Genomic DNA, 24,035 nt, shown 5'->3' with positions numbered 1-24,035 from the left:
TTACATGCTTGTTCTTTTTTTTTTTAATTAATTTTTATTAGAGTATAGTTGATTTACAATGTTGTATTAGTTTCACCTGTTTTTTTACACAGCTTTATTGAATTATAATCATATACCATACAACTCACCCATATAATGTGTACAATTTTATAGGTTTTAGTATATTCACAGATACTACAACATTTTCATCACCTCAGAAAGAAACCCCATATCCTTTAACTATCACCCCCATCCCCATTCCCTAAACCCCTTTGCCCCCAACCTTAGGCAACTACTAATTCACTTGCTGTCTCTGTAGATTGCCCTATTCTAGACTTTATATGAATGAAATCATGTAATATGTGGTCTTTTGTGGCTGACTTCTTTCACTTAGCATAATGTTTTCAAAGTCTACACTTCATTCTTTTTTATGCCTGAGTAATACTCCCTTGTATGGCTATACCACATTTTGTTTATCCGTTTTGTCATTTGTTGGACATTTGTGTTGTTTTCACATGTGGGCTATTATAAATAATGCTGCAGTAAACATTTGTGTACAAATAGAATTACTGGGTTATATGGTGACTCTACATTTAATCATTTGAAGAATGCTGGAGAGATTTCCCTGGTGGTTGCAGTGGTTAAGAATCTGCCTGCCAATGCAGGGGACACGGGTTCGATCCCTGGCCAGGGAAGATCCTGCATGCAGCAGAGCAACTAAGCCGGTGTGCCACAACTACTGAGCCTCTGCTCTAGAGCCCATGAGCCACAACTACTGAAGCCCATGCGCCTAGAGGCCACTCTCCACAACAAGAGAAGCCACTGCATAAGCCTGAGCACCACAAAGAAGAGTAGCCCCCGCTTGTCGTAACTGGAGAAAAACCTGTGTGCAGCAGTGAAGACCTAATGCAGCCAATAAATAAATAAATAAATTTTTTTAAAAAGGAATTAAAGAATTGCTAGAGTGGTTTCCCACAATGGCCATACCATTTTACATTCCCACCAGCCATGTATGAGGGAACCAGTTTTTCCACATCCTCACCAACACTTGTTATTCGACTTTTTTATTCTGTCCATCACAACGCGTGTGAAATAGTATCTTAGTGTGGTTTTGACTATATTTTCTTGCAGACCTTTTCGTGTGCTTATTGGCCATTTGTACATCTTTGGAGAAATGTCTATTCAGAGCCTTAGCTCATTTTTTAGTTGGGTTGTCTTTATTTGTAAGGATTTTTTGTTTATTCTAGATATAAATTCTTTATCAGATACATGATTTGCAAAAAATTTTCCCCCATTCTGTGGGTTATTTTTTCATGTTCTTTATGGTATCCTCTGAAACAACAAATTTTTAAAAAAATTTGATGAAGTCTAGTTTATGTGCTTTTTTATTTTGTTGCTCATGCTTTCAACATCATGTATAAGAATCCCCTGCCCAGTCCAAGGTCATGAAGATTTACACCTGTTTTCTTCTGAGTTTTACAGTTTTGCCTCTTACATTTAGGGCTTTGATTCGTTTTGAGTTAACTTTTTTATGTGAGGTAAAGTCCAACTTCATTCTTTTGCATGTGACAGTCCAGTTGTCACAGCATTTTTGTTGAAAAGACTTCCTCTATTGAATGGTCTTGGCACCCTTTCTGAAAATTGGTTGACTGTAGATGTTTACACGTGGTTCTTGTACTAACCTCAAATCTTAAGGTTAGCTGAAATTGAGAACCACAGTTTCCCCAGCTGTCACATGATATAATTTATAGAGCATTTCAAATGACATTTCCAGGTGGAAGGTTCACAGGTCTTAGAATTCCTTTCCCATCATGTAACCCCATGCCATAAGTGCTCAGAAGATACTGTACTTAGCTGACTTCAGAAAATACTTGAGTATTTACTCTTTGCCGTACTTTTTAGATGATAATGGGAGTGCAGATATCAGCAAGAAAATGCAAATCTTTGAGGAGAGAAAATCTCCAGTGTAGAAGAAAGAGGTGCACGGAGAACTCTGAAAACTGATACAGACTGACTATATGATCTGAAAACACACCAGTTTTCACTGAAAGTACCAGTGAAATGGGGAGATTCTAACTCCTGTCAGTGTTCCCAACACATAGTAGACAACCAGTAACTGTTTCTGTTGGCTAGGAAAAGCCATTGAGATGGTAATACTTAAGAGAGACCTTGAAGGGTGGAATGAAACTTCAGTGTGAGAGAATGGCATGTGTCACTTAAGGTTCAGTCCATACTCTAGGGAACCATAAATAATTCTGAGTGGCTGAATATAGGATGTTACAGGTTTATGTGGTGAGATTGTGAACAGCTTTGAAATTTGTTATGTAGGCAAATGAGAGCTGTGGAAGATTTTTAGGGCAGTAACATGATCACCTAGGAAGTTTAATGTGCTAGCCATCTAAGGGATAAATTTGAGTGGAAGGTATTGGTAGGTTGATGAGTTGGAGGTTATTTTAAGTCTGAGGTTAAAGGCCTCAAGAAGAAAAGTGCAAATAATAAAGGAAGAGGGATGTTGATGCAATAACAGATTAAAAGATAGATATCTTAAGACTTACGATGTCTAAGGGGAAGGAATTATAAGTTTATTACATTTGAGAATAAGTTGCACCAATGAAGATACTATCAGACAGCTAGAAATACTGGGTGAACTAGAGATACAGATTCAGTACAATTTATTGAATGGTGACACTAAACCAAACTGTGGAAATCTAGTCTTGCCCTCATGGAGTATATGAACCAACAGGAGTCAACATAATAAAAACAGCTGGGTGAGCAAACATTTGCAATACCAGGTGATACATGTGTAATTGAAATATGCACATGGTACAGAGATAGTATAGAAAACTGGAGTGACTTAATTGCATAGAGATGATCTTTGAAACCCTGAAAAGTGGGTGACATTATCCAGAGAGCAAGTAGAGTAAGACTAAAAAGTCTTTTGACGAAGAACTGAAGTTTAGTATCTATTGTTCCAACAAAACAGGTAGTAACAACATATATCTTGTTTTCCTAATTCTGTCTTCTAATCTTTAGGTTGGCATCCAACTATAAATGTGTTAATTTGTTGAAAGTTTCATTATGAATTATGTTTCAGAGGAAAGATATTTTGTGACCAGGTAGTCAGAGGCAGCAGCATGGAAAATACTAGAAAAAGATTTAAGACAAGGTATAATTCTAGTTGACCACTTTCCCTGGAAACCATGAAATGTAAAGATTCTGGAATGAACTATTTTTAGTGCCTGATAAAAAATGTTATTCTTTGTAGTTGCTTGAGGCAGAGGTGCTCAATTTTTTCAGTTTTTTTCTTAAGAATAATTCTTTTTTTCTTAGTTCCCTGACCAGGGATTGAACTCAAGCTCTCAGCAGTGAAAGCACAGAGTCCTAACCACTGGACAGCTAGGAAACTCCCCAAATTTGTCTTTAATGTTAATTTTCAAATGCCAACTTTCCTATAAAATTGAACTCTTGTGTATTTTTCCTGTGATGATAGTTTTTAGTTGTGATAAAATTTACCTCAGTAAAGTTCATTACCACCTCAGTCAAGATATAGGACACTTCCATCGCCTCCTAAAAATTCTCTCATGTAGATAACTCCTCCCACTCCCAGCCTCTGGCACCCACTGATCTGTTTTTTGCCTATTGTTTTATCTTTCCCAGAATTTCATATACATAGAATTACATAAATGGAATTATATTTTGTATAAATAAAACAGTATGAAACTTTCTGAACGTGGCTTAACCTAAAGTATCTAATATTTATTGATGTTTCATGTGTAATAATTCATTCCTTTTTTATTACTGAATTTAGTATTCCATTGTATTGTGTATCACAGTTGTTTGTTGAAGAATGTTTATGTTTACAGTTTTGGGCATTAATGAGGAGAGACGACACAAAAATCTGTGTTTGTGTGAACACAGTTTTCATCCCCTTTGGGAAAATACTTAGAGGTATGATTGATGGTTGTGTGGTAAATATATGTTTAACTTTATAAGACACCACCAAACTTTCTGCCAGAAAGGCTCACGGGAGATAAAGCATAGGGAGATGAAGTTACTTACTTTTAGTCTTGCAAGTTAATGGCCCTAATAATAATATAACTCAGGTTATAATCATAACTAGTAATAATATGACTCAAGACCATGCCCATTAGGACAGTGTTCTCTAAGTCTGAGAATTGATAACATTTAGTTTCATTAAAATAAACGCATGATGCTTCAAGACAAAATCATGTTATAGTATTTCCTCCCTTTTAAAAGTTATTTTATTTTATTTTTAATTAAAAAATACTCCTAAAATTTTTTAAATTTTTTATTTTAATTTTGACTGGGTTGGGTCTTAGTTGCTGTGAGCGGAGGCTACTCTTCATTGCGTTGCATGGGTTTCTCAGTATGGTGGCTTCTCTTGTTGCAGAGTACAGGCTCTAGGCTTGTGGGCTTCAGTAGTTGCAGCACTTGGGCTCAGTAGTTGCGGTTCACGGGCTCTAGAGCTCAGGCTTAGTAGTTGTGGCACACGGGCTTAGCTGCTCCGTGGCATGTGGAATCTTCCCAGACCAGGGCTCAAACCCATGTCCCCTACATTGGCAGGCAGATTCTTAACCACTGTGCTGCCAGGGAAGTCCCAAAAGTTATTTTAATATTGAAATTTTATCCCTATTCAGAGAGCACACTTTCTATGTATTATTGAATGTTTGACTCCTGAAAGCTAATCTGAAGGAACCTTCAGTTCAGCTCGATTTGCCTAATTTTAGTTTCAGGTCAGGTTTTCATTCATTTTATCTCTGAAATCTAAAAAAATTATAAAAGATTCTAAGAAAGAAAGAGAAAGAAAAAAAAGAAAACTATGAGGCTGTTTTTTTCAGTGATTGAGAATTCAGTTGTTCCACATCCTTGTCAACACTCATTAGTGTCAGTTTTATTTCAGGCAGTGGCATGCTTGGGGCTGGCTTATACTGGCTTGAAAGAACTGATCTTTAAATTTTCAGAATCTGTAAGCTGGTTAGTAAGCAGCCATTGTTAAGAATTATATAAATATAAATTATATTTTAAAAAAAACAAAGGTAATAAATATTTAAAACCTGTCACTTTCGAATTCTGTTACTATGATTTACTGGTCTCTATGCTCCTAGGTTATATGTCTGTTGTATCTATGTGATAGAAAGTACATGTCTTCCTAGCTTCACATTCAGTCAGAAGTAATCGGTCACAGAGGGCATGTTTATGCCCCAGAAATCAGCAAAGCTAAAATTCAGGGTGTTCTCTCCCAAAGACCTGATTGCTAAACATATACCAGCATACCACTGATTTTTAGTCATTCTAAAAGGTATATAGTGTTACCTCATTGTGGTTTTTAATATACATTCCCTAATGATTAATAATGGTATCTTTTTGCGTACATATTCACTATTTGAAAATTGTCTTCTTTTGTGAAGTATTTCATATCTTTTGCCCATTTTAAAGTGGATTTCCTTATTGAGTTTTGAGAGTTCTTCATGTATTCTAATACAAATCCTTTGCCAGATACATGTTTTGAGTATATTTTTTTCCCAGACTGTGGCTTGTTTTATCCTTTTTTAATTGATAGTACTTTATATGTTACACTTGAAATCTTTGACTAATGTTAACACAAGGTCACAAAAGGTTTGCTTATGTTTTTACTATATGTTTTATAGTTTTAGCTTTTATATTTGGACTTCAGATTGATTTTGAGTTAATTTTCTTATGAGTAGAGGTTCTTTTTTTATATATATATATTTTTAATTTATTTGGTTGTGCTGAATCTTAGTTGCAGCAAGTGGTCTTAGTTGCAGCCAGTGGGCTCCTTAGTTACTGCAGGCAGGCTCCTTAGTTGTGGCTTGTGGGCTCTTTAGTTGTGGCTTGCAAACTCTTAGTTGTGGCTTGCATGTGGGATCTAGTTCCCTGACCAGGGATTGAATCTAGGTCCCCTGCATTGGGAGTGCAGAGTCTTAACCACTGCACCATCAGGGAAGTCCCAAGGTTCATTTTTTTTTGATATAGATATCTTGTTTTTCAACCACAATTTATTGAAAGATAATCATGTTACAGTTTGTTTTACGGCTCAGAATATGGTCTTTTGTGGTAAATATTATGTGTGCACTTGAATGTATTTAGTCTGACATTGGGTAGAATGTTCTTTAAGTATTAATTAGTTGATAGTATTTTTCAGTACATGCAAAACATTGATGAATTTCAGATGTTCTATATTAAGTTAAATAAGCTAGACTTTAAAAGTTTCTTCATTGGGTTGTCTTCATCTTTGTCAAAAATCAATAGAGCATGTATGTGTAGGTCTATTTCTGGACTTTGTTTCATTGATCTTTTGACTATCTTTTTGGCAATTTTATGCTGTCTTGATGACCTTGCTTAATTGAGTCTTGAAATCGGGTAGTGTAAATCCAGTGACTTTGTTATTTTCAAAATTGTTTTGGCTATCCTAGTTCTTTCGCCTGTCCATATAATTTTAAAATCTATTTATTGATTTCTACCAAAAATTCCTGCTGAGGTTTTAATTGAGATTGTAATGAATCCATTGATTAGTTTTGGGGAGAATTAACATATTAACAATATTGAGCATTTAAGTCTTAAGTATTCTATTTCTCTCCTATTTTTTTCCTCCCCTTTTAGGTCTTATTTGATATTTTTCGTCAGTGTTTATAGTTTTCAGCCTACACATATAGTACATATTTTATTAGTTTATACCTATTTTATGGTTTTTTGGTGTTTTTGTATTACAGTTGCTCATTGGTGGCATATTTACCCTGTTTTCTGCAGTTGTTGCTAAACACTCTAGTTCTAGTAGATTTTTTGGTAGAGCCTTTGGGATTTTCTGTGTGGACAATCATGTTGTCTGTGATTAGAGTTTTATTTCTTTCCAATCTTCATGTCTTTCTTTTTCTTGTCTTAATGCACTAGCTAGAACCAATATTCTAATGTTGAATTGAAGTGGTAAGGGTGGGTATCTTTTCCCTTTTCATACTCATAGGAGGAAAATATTCATCTTTTCTCCCTTAAATATGATTTTTCTTTTTGGTAGATGATGTTTATTGGATTAAAGAAGTTCCCTTCTATTCCTAGTGTTCTGACTTTTGTACCTCTGTATGTTGTTGATTTTGGCAAATGCTTTTTCTGCATCTAATAAGATGTTCATATAATTCTATCCTTTAGTTTATTGATAAAGTGGATTATATTGATTGATTTTCAAATGTTGAATAAACCTTGAATTCCTGGCATAAACCCCACACAGTCATAATATATTTATCCTTTTTATATATTGCTGCATCCAATTTGCTAGTGTTTTGCTGCTGTTGTGTCTGTGACAGATATTTGTGTGTTTTCTTTTACTTGTAATGTCTGATTTTGGTATCAGAAATGCTTACCTTATTAAATGAATTGGAGAGTGTTTTCTCCTCTTCTATATCCTTGAAGAGGTTGTGTAGAATTAGTCTTATGTCTGCCTTAAATGTTGACATATAACTTGTTGAAATCATCTGAACATGTAGTTTTGTTTGTTGGAAGATTCTTAACTACAAATTCAGTATCTCTGATAGAGAAGTATTTCTTCTTGTTGAACTTTGGTGGTATATAACTTTAAAGGAATTTGTCCATTCAGTGTAAGTTGTAAAATCTATGGGCATATGCTTTTCATAGTACTCCATTATCCTATTACCATATCTGTGGAGTCTGTTGGTGATGCCCCTCCCTTTTCATTCCTCATATTGGTAATTTATGTCATCTCTTTGCTTATTTATTTTTTAATTTTATTTGTTTATTTATTGGCTGTGTTGGGTCTTCGTTGGTGCTGTGCAGGCTTTCTCTAGTTGCAGAGAGCGGGGGCTACTCTTTGTTGTGATGTGCAGGCTTCTCATTGCGGTGGCTTCTCCTGTTGCAGAGCACAGGCTCTAGGTACGCAGGCTTTAGTAGTTGTGGCATGTGGATTCAGTAGTTTTGGCACATGGTCTTAGTTGCTCTGCGGCATGTGGGATATTCCCACACCAGGGCTCAAACCCATGTCCCCTGCATTGACAGGAGGATTCTTAACCACTGTGCCACCAGGGAAGCCCCTTATTCATTTATTTTAATATTGTTAAAGTTTTATCATTTTATTAGAATCTTTTCAAAGAATCAGTGTTTGGGTTCTTGATTTCTTTCTTTTTTTTGTTTTTTTAATTTTATTGATTTCTTCTGCTTGCTGTCTGTTTAGTTTGTGCTTCTGTTTTGTCAAATAGAAGTTTTGATCATTGATTTAAGACTTTTTTTTTTTTTTTTTTTGGCTGCGTTGCTGCGCATGGACTTTTCTCTAGTTGTGGCAAGCAGGGGCTACTCTTTATTGCAGTGTGCAGTCTTAGTGTGGCGGCTTCTCTTGTTGCGGAGCATGGGCTCTAGGCATGCGGGCTTCAGCAGTTGCAGCATGCAGGCTCAGTAGTCATGGCACTCGGACCCTAAAGTGTGCAGACTTCAGTAGTTGTAGCTCATGGGTTCTACAGTGCAGGCTTGGCAGTTGTGGTGCATGGGCTTAGTTGCTCTGCAGCATGTGGTATCTTCCTGGGCCAGGGATCAAACCTGTGTCCCCTGCATTGGCAGGCACATTCTTAACCACTGTGCCACCAGAGAATTCCCAAGACTTTTTTTTTTTGCGTATTAGTATTTAGTTATATATTTCTCTGTAAGCACTGCTTTAGCTGCATCCCACAAATTTTGATGTTGTGTTTTTGTTTTTATTCAATTGGGCCTCTTTTCTAATTTCCCTTGTGACTTCCTGTTTGACATATAGGTTATTTAGAAGTGTGTTAAGTTCCAAAATCTGAGGATTTTCTAGATAGTTTTCTGTTACTGATATCAGTTTTATTTATTGTCAAAGAATGTTGTATGATTTCAGTTCTTTTAAATGTGTTAAGGTTTATCTGATGGCCCAGAATGTGATCTGTTATGGTGAACAGTCTGTGTACAGTTGAAAAACATGTATATAGTTTGATGTTATTGTTGAAGTGTTCTCTAAATATTAAGTCAGGTTGACTGATAGTTTTCTCCCGGTCTTTTCTATCTTCCCTTGTGATCTATCTATTGTATCAATTATTGTAATTTAGTGTTATTAGAATTTCTTGGTTAATTGATCCTTATCTTATGAGATCCCTCTTTATTGCTGATAATACTCCTTATTCTTAAGTTTATGTTTTGTGATGTTAATGTAACACACCAGCTCTTCTTTGGTAGCATGGCATGTTTTTTCCATTCTTTTACTTTTATCTATGTCTTTAAAGTAGGGTTTTGTAGGCAGCATGTTGTGCATTGTTATTTTTTTACACAGTCTGGCCACCTCTGTCTTCTAATTGGTGTGTTTAGAGTATTTACATTTAATGTGATTATTGGTATGATTGCATTAGATCTAGCATTTTATTTGTTTACTGTTTTTCTCTTCTGTTTTTCCCTGTGAAAACAGAGGAAGATACATACCTAACCATTTACAGTCCAATTAGAGTTAATATTGTACTTCTACAAACAAAATGGAGAGCCTTACAACCATATAGGTCCACTCTTCTCCCTTCTTTTATGTTATAGTTCTCATGTGTATTACATCTCCATACATTGAAAGGCTTACCAGTGTTATTTTTGCTTTCATAGTTATACACATTTTTAAATAACTTAAGAAAAATGGTCTATTTTATTTCCCCAGTTACCATTTCTATGGCTCTTCTTTTATTTCTGAAGGTCCAAGTTTTTATTACTTTTCTTATATATCTTCAGGGTAAAAAACTTAACACTTTTTTTTTTTTTTTTAGAGTTTATCTAGTGATGGTAGATTCCTATAATCTTCTTTAATCTGAGAATAACTTTATTTTACCTTCATTCCTGAAGGATATTTTTGCTGGATACAGAACTCTGCATTGTCAGCTCTTTTGTTTCAGTGCTTTAAAGATTTTGTGCTACTTCTGATTTCAGATCAGAAATATTCAATTCTTCTAATTGTTTCTGTAAATGTAATTTTTTTGTTTTTCTTTAGCTGTTTCATCTTTATTTTTTAATCTTTAGATTTCAACCATTTTTAATGATGAGGCTGCATCTAGTTTTCTCTGAAGTTGTCCCGTTTGGAGTTTTCATGTTTCTGAATCTGTAAATTAATGTCTTGCACGAAATTTGGAGAGTTTTTAGCCATCATTCTTGAACTATTTTTTGCACTGCTTTTTTCCTAGGACTTCAGTAACGTGAGTGTTAGACCTTTTTATATTGATTCACAGATTCTTGAGGGTCTGTTCATTTTCTTCATTTCTTTTTCCCTCTCTATTATTCAGATTGGAGATTTCCTAATAATTTACCCTTCAAGCTCACTGAGTTTTTCTTTCAAGTATGGTAAAGGGTAAACTTTACCCTCCTGGTAAGCTAACAGATTAACTTGGTTTATGGTTGCTGGAAGTTGACATGATAAAAGGACTTTATTACTCAAAGCATAGCAAGTATTGGGTTGGCCAAAAAGTGCCCTCAGTTTTTGAGTAAAAAACAAAAGACACATTTTTCATTTTCACTGAGAACTTTATTGAATAGCGTATTCACCCTTTTGTTCCACTACCTACTGCCATTTTTCAGGCAACTTCATAATTCTGTCTTCCCAAAATTTTTTATCTTTTTGAGCAAAGAACTGTTCCAGGTGCCTTTTACAGTCTTCCAGGGAATTGAAATTTTTTCCATTAAGAGAATTTTGTAAAGACCAAAATAAATGGAAATCCGAAGGTGCAACGTCTGTGAATACGGTGGATCAATCAGAACTTCCCAGCCAAGCTGTAATAGTTTTTGCCTGTTCATCAAAGAAACTGTGGTCTTGCATTATCCTGGTGGAACATTATGCATTTTCTGTTGACTAATTCTCAACACTTTTTGAATGCTGTTTTCAGTTGGTCTAATTGCGAGCAGTACTTGTTGGAATTAATTGTTTGGTTTTCCAGAAGGAGTTCATCATAGAGGACTCCTTTCCATTCCCACCATATACACAGCATCACCTTCTTTGGATGAAGACCAACCTTTGGTGTGGGTGGTGTTGGTTCATTTCGCTTGCCCCACGATCTGTTCCATTCCACATTATTGTGTAGTATCCACTTTTCATCACCCACCACAATTTGTTTTAAGAATGGAACTTTTCATTACATTTGAGTAGAGAATTGCATGCAGAAATACAGTGAAGAAGGTTTTTTCCGCTTATGTGGAACCCAAACATCAAAGCAGTTAACATAAGCAAGCTGGCACAGATGATTTTCAGTGCTTGATTTGGATATTTTGAGTATATCAGTTATCTCCTGTGTGGTATAACATTGATTGTTCTCAATTAATGTCTTGATATGATCACTATTAACTTCAATTGGTCTACCCAACCATGGAGCATCATCCAGCTTGAAATCTCCAGCACAAAACTTCACAAACCACTTTTGATATGTTCTATCAGTCACAACACCTTCTCCATACACTGCACCAGTCTTTTTTTGCATTTCAGTTACGTTTTTACCTTTCTTGAAATAATAAAGCATAATATGCCAAAAACGTTGCTTTTTTTCTTCCATCGTCAATATTAAAATGGCTACACAAAAATTCAGCAGTTTTAAGGTTTTTTTTTTAAACACAGCTGATATGACAGCTGTCACATACAGTCTAACAAAATTGCTTCGAGTGACGTTAAAGACAGCTACAGCCACCTTATAGAAAAAACTGAACTAACCTTTTGGCCAGCCCAGTAGCATGAATATGTGACCATTTCCTGTGCCTCTCCTGCCAAGGTGATAAGATGGAGGGGCCCAGGCCAGTGTTGTAGCCTTTGGTTTGTGTCACAGCTGAGGGACTTGAGCTTAGGGAACATAAGTCATTAATAATAGGCAGTGTCTGCCTGTTCTTTGCTCCAGAGGATACGTTATCTTTATTATACTGGACAGTAAACAGACCTGGTCCTTTCAGGGGAAAGAGATGCTGATCTCTTTCTTCTAAGGCTGTTTCCCAGAAACAGGCTTCTCTCAGGGTTTTAACTGTCTGCACTGTCACATACTGGACTGGAGCTCAGCTTGGGCTACCCTTGTAGAAAAGCAATGAAAGAAGGGAGAGAAAATACTAATGAGGATTTCTGTCTCCTCCTCTTAAGGCTACTGGGCCCCCTTTTCCTGGTTCAGCTGGCTAGAAGAGTAGGTTTTCTCTTGGGGTTTTAGATGCTATGTCACGCGCCTAAGCAACTAGGTCGGGCCCAAAGGGCAGGGACAGGAGAGGAAAGGTTTGGGGAGCAAGGGGGAAAAAAAAGGATTTTCCACTTACATTCTTTAGGTTGTAGAGACCCTGGTGTTATAGCTAGGTAAACTAACTGTTTTTGTTTCTTTTGTGTGTTGTGTTGTTGTTGTTTTGAGTCTCTTCACATAATCCTATCGTAGTTCTGCAGTTGGGGCCACCATCAGGAAAAGCTGGGGGAGAGAATAAACAAAATCTTAAGAGTCATCCCCATGAGGATCATTTTTCACATTTTTGGCTCCCTCCCCAGCCTGCCTATTATTTACTTTTAGATCATTGTTTCTGTATTCTCTTCAGAGCTTTTAGTGTAATCAGTGGGAGAAAGAGGCTCAGGTGGGCTTCTTTAGTCTTGGTTGGAATCTAAAGCACTGGTTGTTTTGGTTTGTTTTTGTTTTTTTGTTTTGAAGAGAGATTAGCAACCTTGAAACTTTTAATAAAAATAATCTCTAGCAAACTTCCCCTAAATGGTGATATAGGGGAAGAAAAGAATATACATTTATTAAAAATACTGATATCTCCTCATTGCCTGTCTTGGACAAATATAATTCTCATCACCCAGAAGCTGTCACTATACCCTTCCACCATCACTTCCTTATCAGATGGCCACTCTCTCCATACTCCTTTTCATTCAGGGGAGAACAGCTCTTCCTGCACTCATTAGGAAACAAAGAGACATGGAGAGGCAGGGGCAGAGATAAGTGAGTCCTGAGAGCCTTTAGTGAGTGACTGCTCAAAGACTGCTCTGAGAGCGTTGGAGCAGGGCACTCCGTGCTGCTGATGGGTGGGCACCAGTAGAAAGTGCATGCCTGTTAGTCTCCCTACAGTGGGGTGACTGCTGCCAGCATAGCCATTACTGGAGTTGTTTACTGTCAACACCATTCCCATCTTGTTCTCCACTCTCAGGCACTGAACTATAATATAAAGAGTCTTTTATGTTACATAAACATGTTAGTTTTTCTTTCTCTGACTTTGGTGTCAGAGAAAGAATACCCAAGATATTAGGGTAGTATAAATATTCAGTTATAAGAAATACATTGTAGGTTGTTAATACTCTAGATGTATTATAACTATGTACTATTATCACAGTTTTCACTTTGAATAGACGTGTCTATTTTAAAGAATTGAAGAGGGAAAAGGTAGTTTCTTTTTGTTATTCAGGTATTTAGCATTTCTGTTGCTTTTCCTTCATTTATTGTTTCCTCTTGTATCATTTTTCTTAAGCATAAAGCATTTCCTTTAACGTTTTAGAAGAGGTCTATTGATGATGAGTTATCTTATTTGTACTTCATCTGAAAACTATTTTACCTTTATTCCTGAAGGACATTTTTGCTGTTTATAGATTTCTGGGTAGATAGTTCTTTCTGCCATCATTTTGAAAGTATTCTAGACTGTTTTTCTTAGTCTTTGTGATTTCTGATGAGAAATCTACACCGATTTTAATTGGTGTCTCCCTGTAAAAATGCTGGGCTTTTTTCTCTCACTGCTTTCATTTTTTTCCCTAATACTTTTAGCAGTGTGATGATGTGTGTGTAAGCATAGTTTTCTCTGATTTTATCCTCTTTGAGGGGTTTGCTCCTGTAAATTTATGTCCTTCAACTTCAGGAATTTTCAACCATTTTTTCTTTAGGTATTTCTGCAAAAGTTTTTCATCCCTCCAGGAACTTCAGTGCCATGAATGTTAGACTTTTTAATATTATCCCGCAGACCCCTGAGGCCTTGTTCACTTTATTCAACTTTTTTTCATTATTATTCAGATTGGATACTTTATGTGGATTTATTTTAAAGTTCACTGACACTTTTTTTCTGTCCATTTTCATTCTTTTATTGAACCCATTCTGCAAGCTTTCTATTTTAGATAATTTTTTTCAGTTCTGAAATTTGAAATTTTCTTTTTCCTTTTTTCTTTTTTTGGTAGTTTCTATTTCTTTGCTGTGAACATCTTTCTTTTCATTCATTTCATATGTATTTACTTTTATCTCTTGGAGCATAGTTAGAAAAGCTTTAAAAGTTTTTATAACTAATACTTCCAGCATCTGAGCTGTTTTGGGGTTGAGAACTGTTGATTTGTCTTTTCTCTTGAGATTTGGTCACACGTTCATTATACAAGCATTAAATTATAGTAATGAATTGAGATAGACTATTTTTAAAGTTGTGTTTAATTTTTACAAATTTTCGTGTTTTTTCAAAGTTGTTATCAAGTAAGGTTAAGAAATGCAAAAAAGAAATGAAGTTAGGTGACTTTAGAAAGTGTAAAATAGTAAAATGGGTAGGTAAAAAAAAAAAAGACTATTATAGCAATTCTCATCATATAGACAAAAAACTGGTACCCAAGGAAATTTATGTAACCAGAGACAAGGTAGTGTGCTGGTAGAACTAGAATGCAGAGCTTTTGATCCCCAGGAAATTTTGATATTTTAAAAATAAAAACCTTTGTTCAAAATGAAGTTGAGTATACAGGTATATTACATGTAGGTCTTTAATGCCTGTATCTTATTTAAAACAAGTACAGTTCTCCTTCAGTATCCACAGGGAATTGGTTCCAGGACGTCCCACAGACACCAAAATCCCTTTTATGGAAGTTTCTTATGTAAAGTGGCATAGTATTTGCATGTAATCTATATATATCCTCACACACATTTTAAATCATCTCTAGGTTACTTATAGTACCTATGTCAATGCAAATGCTTGTAAATAATTATAAATACAATATAAATGCTGTATAAGTGGTTGCTGGTGTGTGGCAAATTCCACTTTTGCTTTTTGGAAATTTCTGTAATTCACTTTTTTTTAATATTTTCAGTCTTCAGTTGGTTGAATCTGTTGGAACCCCCAGAAACAGAGGGCCAACTGCTGAAAACATTTATTTTTAATGAGTAGTGTCAGGAAACTGCATCACATGTGCAACTATTTCTCTTATATAATGGCATATTATAAGCATGTTTATGTGTCAATAAATGCCACTCTGCTACTACATTTTTTGCAAAATAGACTACTTTTTAGAGCAGTTTTAAATTCACAGCAAGATTGAGTGAAAGTATAGGGATTTCCCATATAATGCCCCTACACATGCATTTTCCTTCATTATCAACATCTTCCACCATAGTGGTACATTTGCTACAATGGGTAAAACCACACTGATACATCATAATCACCCAAGTGTTTACGTTCTTGGTATTGTACAGTCTCTGAGTTTGGACAGATGTATGATGATTTGTGTCCACTGTTATAATGTCATACAGAGTAGTTCCACTGTCCTAAAAAATCCTGTCTACTCTGCCTCTTCATCCCTCCCTTCCCCCAACCCACTGATCTTTTTACTATCTCCATAGTTTTGCCTTTTCCACAGTGTCATATAGTTGTAATTGTACAATATGTAGCTTTTTTAGACTGGCTCCTTTCACTTAGTAGTATTTAAATTTCCTCTATGTCTTTTCATGGTTAGATAGTTCATTTCCTTTTAGTCTGAAAATATTCCATTGTCTGGATGTCCTGTAGTTTATTTATTGTAACGATATTTTGAAAGTTTTTTTTAAATTTTATTTACTTTTTAAATTTTGGCTGCTTTGGGTCTTCACTGCTCTGCATGGGCTTTTCTCTAGTTGCGATGAGCAGGGGCTACTCTTCATTACGGTGCATGGGCTTCTCGTGGTGGCTTTTCTTGTTGCAGAGCACGGGCTCTAGGCGCAGGCTTCAAGAGTTGTGGCTCGCGGGCTCTAGAGCACAGGCTCAGTAGTTGTGGCACACAGGCTTAGTTGCTCTGCGGCATGTGGGATCTTCCCAGCCCAGGGCTTGAACCCATGTCCCCTGCATTGGCAGGTGGACTCTTAACCACTGCGCCACCAGGGAAGTCCCTGTACTGTAGTTTATTTACCCATTCACCTACTGAAGAACATCTTCATTGCTTCCAGGTTTTAGCAATTATGAATAAAGCTGCTGTAAACATTACATGCATGTTTTTGTGTGAGCATAAGTTTTCAACTCCTCTGGATGAATACTGAAGATCATGATTGCTGGAACATATGATAAGAGTATGCTTATCTTAAAAATGTACTGCCAAACTGTATTCCATAGTGGCTGTACCACTTTGCATTCCCGCCAGCAGGGAATGAGGGTTCCTATTGCTTCACATCCTCATCAGCATCTGGCATTGTCAGTGTTCCAAATTTTGACCACTTTAATAGGTGTATAGAGTGCACCACTGTGAGATATAGTGGTGACTCTTTGTTTTAATTTGCATTTCTCTGATGACATATGATGTGGGGTGTGTTTTCATATGCTTATTTGCCATGTGTTTATCTTTGGTGAAGTATCTGTTAAGGTTTTTGGTCTATTTTTAAACTGTTATTCATTTTCTAATTGTTGAATTTTAAGAGTTTTTTGTGTATTTTAGATAACAATGCTTTATCAGTTGTGTGTTTTGCAATTATTTTCTCCCAGTCTACAGCTTGTTTTTCCGTTTTCTTGACAGTATCTTTGGCAGAACAGAAGTTTTAATTTTAATTTTAGTGAAGTCTGTCTTATCAGGTCTTTCTTTCATGGATTGTGCCTCTTTTGTGTCTAAAAACTCATTATGAAACCTGAGGTCATCTAGATTTTCTCCTATGCTATCCTCTAGAAACTTTATAATTTTGTGCTTTACATCTAGGTCTGTGATCCATTTTGAGTTGACTTTTGTGAAGGGTGTAAGGGCTGTGTCTAGGTTCTTTTTCTATATGTAGATTTCCAGTTGCTCCAGCACTATTTGTTGAAGAGACTAAATTTTCTCCATTGTATTGCCTTTGCTCATTTGTCAGAGATTAGTTGGCTATATTATGTGGATCTATTTCTGGGCTCTCTGTTCTGTCCTATTAACCTATTTATTCTTTCACCAATACCACACTGTGTTGATTATTGTAGCCTATGTTAAGTCTTGAAGTCAGGTAGCTTCAGTCCTCCCATTTTGTTCTTCTCCTTCAGTAATGTATTGTCTCTTCTAGGTTTTTTGTGTCTCCATGTAAACTTTAGCATCATTTTATTGATAGCCACAAAATAACTTGCTGGGATTTTGGTTGGTATTGCATTGAATCTGTGGATCAAGTCAGGAAGAACTGATATCTTGACAATATTGAATCTTCCTATTCACGAATATGGAATATTTCTTTATTTAGTTCCTTAATTTTGTCCATTAGAGTTTTTTAGTTCTCCTTATATGGATATTTTATTGATACATATTTTGTTAGATTTACTGCTAGTATTTAGTTGTTTGGGGTGCTGACATAAATGATTTTTTTTTTTTAATTTCAAATTTTGTTTGTTGATGGTATGTAGAAGTGTTTAGCTTTTGTATGTTAACTTGTATCCTGCAACTTTGCTATAACTGCTTATTAGTTCTTTGTCAGTTCTTCTGAATTTTTCTGCTTAGAGGATCAGGTCATCTGTGAACACAGAGTTTTATCTCTTCCCAATCTATATACCTTTTATTTTCTTTTCTTGTCTTATTGCATTAGCTTGAATTTGCAGTATGATGTTGAAAAGCCATAGTGACAGGGGACATCCTTGCCTTGTTCCTGATCTTAGTGACATAGCTCTGAGTTTCTCAGTAAGTGTGATGTTAGCTCTAGGTTTTCTGTAGCTGTTTCTCAAATTGAGGATGTTCCCTTGTATTCCTAGTTTACTGAGAACTTTTATCATGAATGGGTATTGGAGCCACTCTGCTACATTTTTATGTAGCTGTGCTTTTAGGGTATTTCAAACTTTTCAGTATTGTAATAAACAAAATAAAACATTCTTCTTTCCTTATAGAGTTTGTAGTCTATAAACAGATAATAATTACAACATATTGTGGTAAGAGAAATTATGGCAAAAGAAATAGATATGCTATAGAAGCATATATACCACTCACCCAACCAGACACAGCTAGAGATGAGACTGAGGTTATCAGGAACATGTTCTAGAAAAAGCTTATAATAAAAGTTTATTTGTTTTAAAATTCCTTTAAGAAAAAATGCTAAGGTAAATAGAGGCCTATCTTTGTGAGAGTTTGGGTCTGTAAGAATGAACTCTTGAGAGAAAAGAAAGCTACTTCTTTAAATTTTCCCGTAAGGAATTTAAACTGTTTTTGAAAGCTCTTAAGAAATGTCCTCATGCCACAGAGGATAGTTTACTCAAGAAGCTAATCAGAAAATCTTATGAATTAGGAGTGGCCTTAAAAGATTATTCATCCTATAAAAAATTTACTAATCATAAAACAAAGTTGTTAATTTACCCTTAATAAAATTAAGAACTTCTATTCATGAATACCTACCATTAAGTAAATGGAAAGTCAAGGTACAGACTGGCAGAAAAATATTTGCAATACATATCTCATAAAGAACTTGTATCTAGAATATGTAAAGAACTTCTACAAATAAATAAGAACAGTAGAAAAAAATAGGGAAAACACTTGAAGAGACCCTTCACAAAAGAAGATATCCAAATGTCTGTTAATCATATGAAAAATTGCTCAGCGTCATTATTCAGCAGGGAACTGCAGATTCAAACCACAATAAGATACACTCTACACCCTCCATAATAGCTAAAATGAAAAAGATGGAATGTATTAAAGTGTTGACAAGGATAGGGAGCAACTGAAATTTTTATATATTACTGGTGGGAGTGTAAATTATATAACCACTTTAGAAGATTGTTTAGCGATAACTTCTAAAGCAGAACATTCATCTACCCTATGATCAGGTATTCCACTTCTAGGTACATACCAAACAGATTTGTTCACTGTTTGCTAAAATATATACATACTAGAAGGTTCATAAAGCACTATTGGTAGTGGTAAAAAACTGATAATGAAATTTGAAAACCCAAATGCATATCAACAGTAGAATGGATCGATTGTGGTGTATTTACACAATGGAATATTTACAGCAATGAAAATGAGTGTTCTGTTATTACATACAATAATATAGAAGAATCTTGTATACATAACATTAAGATCAAAAACTAAACACACAGGAATATGTTTTGTATGGTTTTAGTTCCATGAGGAGAGAAAATAGGAAAAACAAATCCATGTTGGTAGAAGCCTGGGTGGGGAGAGGGTAAAGAATGGGAGGGAGCATGAGTGGAGCTTCTAAAGTTGATAATGTTTTCTTTCTTGATCTGGGTGCTGATTGCACAGGGATGTTGGGTTTGTGAATAATCTGGATGTGTACTTTTAACATGTACAACTTCCTTTTTGTTATTTTTTTAAAAAAGAGTATTGCTTTTAACTATTACTATAAGAAAACTGCAATAAAACTAAAAGCTTTACAATCTTGATTCTATTTTGCTCATCTTTGAACTTTAAAAAGTACAAAAATAGTCCCTCAGCTTAGTGGAAATGTAAATATTTGGGGGTGGGCCTATTTTTAGTTTGAAACTATAGAAATTTTAGAGTAATTGTAGTCTTAATTCGACTACTGTTAAACCTTTCTCTTACAGTAAAGTAGTAATTTGAACTTCTTACTCATGCAGCATGTTTTCAAGATCTGATTTTTACTATTGTATCATAATATTACATGACATGTAAATCATTAAATTTTGTTTTTGTTAATTATAACTCAACATGACAAATTAATGTATCTAATTGGGTGACTAGAAGAAATTTTATTTTTTAAATCTTAAGTGATTTCTTGTTAAGAAAGGAGAAGGTGAGTAAAAGTGTGTTTTTGGTTCATTCGTACCCTCAAAGGAGGAACTATAAATAGGCATTCTTGTTCTTTCTTCTCCTCTCATCAAGAGAATATTCTATTTCTGTAGTTTATAGAGACATAATTATAACAGACAAACATGGCAATCCATTATCAATTATTGTTTTTTTTAACAGTCAAGTCCATCATCTCCAGATCCAGCTAGTCTTCTTACAGAAGATATTAGTACGAACTCCAATGGTCCAAAACCTGCAGAAGTTGTGCTGGATGATGACAGAGAAGACCTTTTTGCAGGTAATTGTAAATACCTTTAGTTTTTTTTTTAATTGTCAATTGTAGCATATATCCTGTTAGAAAATATTCTCTAAAGCAAAACTGACATTTTGTGTAAAGTGTTGGTGGGAACTTTTCTCGTTAACAACTTAAGAGGATAGCAAATTTCAGTTACTTTGCTTTGTGAAAAATAAAGACTGTTGAAAGAATTGTGAATGTGATCCTTTCTCATTTTAATTAAGCATATGAAAATAAGTCACACATACTTTGATTATTTTGATCAGTACTTGAACTCAAACTAGTGGTTGTGGCATTCATACTTTGAGAAATAGCAGGGGTTATATTCTTTCTTATTACTTACAAGTTGTCACAAAGAAAAATTAAACTCTGGATTTAAAAATCACATCTATAGTCTATATATATTTGAAATCTGTTTTAGTAAAATCCTTCAGTATTTACCACATGTTCCATTTTAATTCCATATTAGGTATGTAAACTGATGCTTCAGGAATTTATTTTTGATATGGGGGCAGGATTTGGTGTGGTTCTCTTCTACTTTTAAAAAAATTGGACTCTCTTTGAAACAGTTATCTGCTTTAAGACTAAAATTTAGATATGAATTAATGTTTGGATATTAAAAAGCAAAATCTTCCTTAGAATTAACAACAAATAATTAAAATAGTAAATCTTTGTGTGTTCAAGAGCTTAATTTACCTAAAAAACTGGCTTTCATTGAGTTAAAACTTAATATATTCTCAGCTTTTATAGTGGTTGAATATTCAAACCATCCTTTGTTTTTTTATACAAATAAGTTTAAAGATACAATTCTCCATCACAGAAGTCTGTATAATAACTTTTTTTAATATAAATTTATTTTATTGACTGTGTTGGGTCTTTTTTCGCTGTGTGCGGGCTTTCTATAGTTGCAGTGAATGGGAGCTACTCTTCGTTGTGGTGCGCAGACTCATTGCCGTGGCTTCTCTTGTTGCAGAGCAGGGGCTCTAGGCATGTGGGCTTCAGTAGTTGCAGCACATGGGCTCAATAGTAGTGGCTCACGGGCTCTAAAGCGCAAGTTCAATAGTTGTGGCGCACGGGCTTAGTTGCTTGGTGGCATGCGAGATCTTCCTGGAGCAGGGATCGAACCCATGTCCCCTGAATTGGCAGGCGGATTCTTAACCACTGTGCCACCTAGGAAGCCCCCATATAATAACTTGCTTGATATATGAAAAGTTTTCACTTCAGGTGAATTCATATATTTTATGAATTCATGTTAGAAAACTAAAAAATGTGAAACCAAATACCAATCATTTTCCCACCCCACCCCCTTTTTTGTAGCTACCTAACAACTTAGAGTACAATGACAGTTAACGAAAGTTGTAGTTTTCCTTTTTCTTTCCTTTCATGGACTTTTTTTCCAGGCAGTCCTTGAAAGTTTTTTCACGGCATTTATGTTTTAATCTGAAGGATGACACAAGTTCTTTCTCTGCTAGGTAGTTGCTAATCTAAAACTGTGCCTATTCCTCTAATAGTATGGGGTCATACATAGAACACTTGGATTATCCATTTTATTAAAGAATGTTTCACCTTTAAGTCTCAGAATTCTGTGTTAGTGAGTCTGCTGAAACTCCAAAAACAGAAGTGTGTGTGTGTCTATGTGTCTGTGTCTTGTCTGTATGTGTAAGGAAAGAGGGTTTTCTTGTTTACAGTGTGCCCAGCTGATGTTTGCCATGTGAGGATTACATAGTGATATTAGCCCACTAAGCTTAATTAGACAAATCTTTTTTCGTGTTTTAGTGTACCTAGTACAGCCTATACTAAATATAGTGATTCAGATATGGTCAATGTCAGTGTTCGTTTTGTTTATTTTTGTTTGTTTTTAAGGAGAGATGGACTAAGCAATAAAAATAGTTATCTGTTTCTTTTGTTATCTACAGACAAAAGTCTGTAGATATGCTTTATCTTTTATCTTAAACTCACCTGCATTTCATGATGACATCATTAGGTGTTCTAAGACCTGTATCAGAGGAGAAACTATAGGTATTGCTCTAGTGATTTAGCCATTTGGTGTTAAAACCACAAGGAGATTAGATTGTAATTGGTATATATGCTAATGTATTTTGGGTAGCATTTCAAATACTATTATGCCAGAAGTGGTAGTAGAAAAAAGTTCAGGCATGACTTTTGTTGTTGTTATTAGCTTACTTACAGAGTATTCACCAAACATGGGTGACTACAGAGTCCCTTTGCACCATTACTTAGCATCCTACACTAAGCTACACTGAACATACTAGGAAACTACCCTAGAGGAATAAGTGAGGGTGAGCAAATTGCCAATTCTGAAATTGTCCTAGACTTTTAGAACTTGTTTCTGCCAGGGTACTTAGCTTATTTCACTTACTTTTTTCAGCAAATGATACCAAATCTAAGTTTAATGAGTATTTCTTTGTTTAAAAAATTCTCTGCTGTCTGTGGTATGAGTGAAATATTACTTAGCTGACATTGACATTATCAATTTATACTTATCTTCAAAGTATCTCTTCCAAGGAAATCTTAGTCTTAGTACAAATGGGACATTATATGGAACTTTTAAGTCTGGTTTGAATTAATCTTTGTTAATTTGTAGTATGTTAGATTACTTTTACTAAAATAATACTTCTTCATGGGAAGAATTTAAAGCAAATTGCACATTAGTATGCTGAACGTAAATCTCTATCCATTTTTAAAAAAAATTTTATTTTTTTATTGAGGTATATGTGATATACAATATTATATAGGTTTCAGGTGTATGACATAGTGATTCACAATTTTTAAAGTTTATACTCCATTTATAGTTATAAAATATTGGCTGTATTCCCTGTGCTGTGCAATATACCCTTGTAGCTTATTTATTTTTATACATAGTAGTTTGTATCTCTTAATCCAAGAGGTAAGATACTGCTTCAGGTAAATAACATATTATGTTATTACTGATACACTTTTTGAGGTATTAAAATGGCTCACCAACTATCATTACTACCTTCCCAAACCTCAAGGAATGTAGGAACCTCAGGTTAGAAACGACTTATCTGATCCTGTTTCCTTTATAGTCCTGCCTGCCATTTCCTGGTATCATTCTTATAAAGCAGCAGAACTGTGGTTATCATTCTGGCCACTGATTGTAATTTTCACTTTTCTGGCTTTGCTTTTAGCTTATGCTGTTATAGTTGACTCCCGAACAATATGAGTTTGAACTGCTCAGGTCCACTAATATGCATTTTTTTAAATTAGTATAATGCTACAGTAAAGCTTGATCTGAGGTTGATTGGATATAAGGATGTGGAACCTCAGATACAGAGGAGCCACATATATGGTGGGACCAACTATAAGTTATACTCAAATTTTTGACTGTGCAGAGGGCTGGAGGCTCTAACCCCTGTGTTGTTCAAGGGTCAACTGTAATTCATTTTCGTGGAATGCTTCCCTCATGTTTTCTCTAAACCCATTCAGATCTTCTCAATTTGGTTTCATAAAATATTCCTCATTTTCCCCAGCCTGAGTTATTCTCTCCCACTTCAACTCAAATCGTAGCGTTTATATTATATAGTTCATATAGCAATTAAATGTCTTATAATTTTCTTTTTATTGTTCTCTTCGCTGTTATTTGTCTTTTATTATTATTTAACATTCCACATGCTTATGTCTTGTTTTCCCAACTAGATTATAAACTCCCTGAGGGCAGGTATGATATTTTATGTTTCTTTGTGTTTCTCCATTGCATTTAGCACAATGTTACATAGCTTGTAGACATTCAGTTTACTGATTTGATTTGTTTTTAAATATATTTAATTTTAGATTTTTCAAGTGAATGAGTACTTT

General features: G+C 35.0%; 1 protein-coding gene across 2 annotated transcripts in view; it reads left to right on the top strand.

Moving 5' to 3' along the window:
• Nucleotides 1–24,035, top strand: part of SNX2 (sorting nexin 2) — a 53,426-nt gene that overhangs the window by 2,938 nt on the left and 26,453 nt on the right. Inside the window, exons 2-3 of one of the 2 annotated variants that reach the window (XM_057736653.1) lie at nucleotides 20,084–20,201; nucleotides 23,877–23,898. In XM_057736653.1, coding sequence (XP_057592636.1) covers nucleotides 20,145–20,201; nucleotides 23,877–23,898 — 79 coding nt within the window. In that variant the 5' untranslated portion in view covers nucleotides 20,084–20,144. The remainder of the gene's footprint in view (nucleotides 1–20,083; nucleotides 20,202–23,876; nucleotides 23,899–24,035) is intronic. The other variant, XM_057736643.1, reaches the window with a different exon arrangement.

Source organism: Hippopotamus amphibius, chromosome 1 (assembly GCF_030028045.1).
Source record: "Hippopotamus amphibius kiboko isolate mHipAmp2 chromosome 1, mHipAmp2.hap2, whole genome shotgun sequence".
Taxonomy (NCBI): Eukaryota; Metazoa; Chordata; class Mammalia; order Artiodactyla; family Hippopotamidae; genus Hippopotamus; species Hippopotamus amphibius.
Note: the sequence above shows the minus strand (reverse complement) of the source record. Positions and strands in the feature narration are given on the sequence as shown.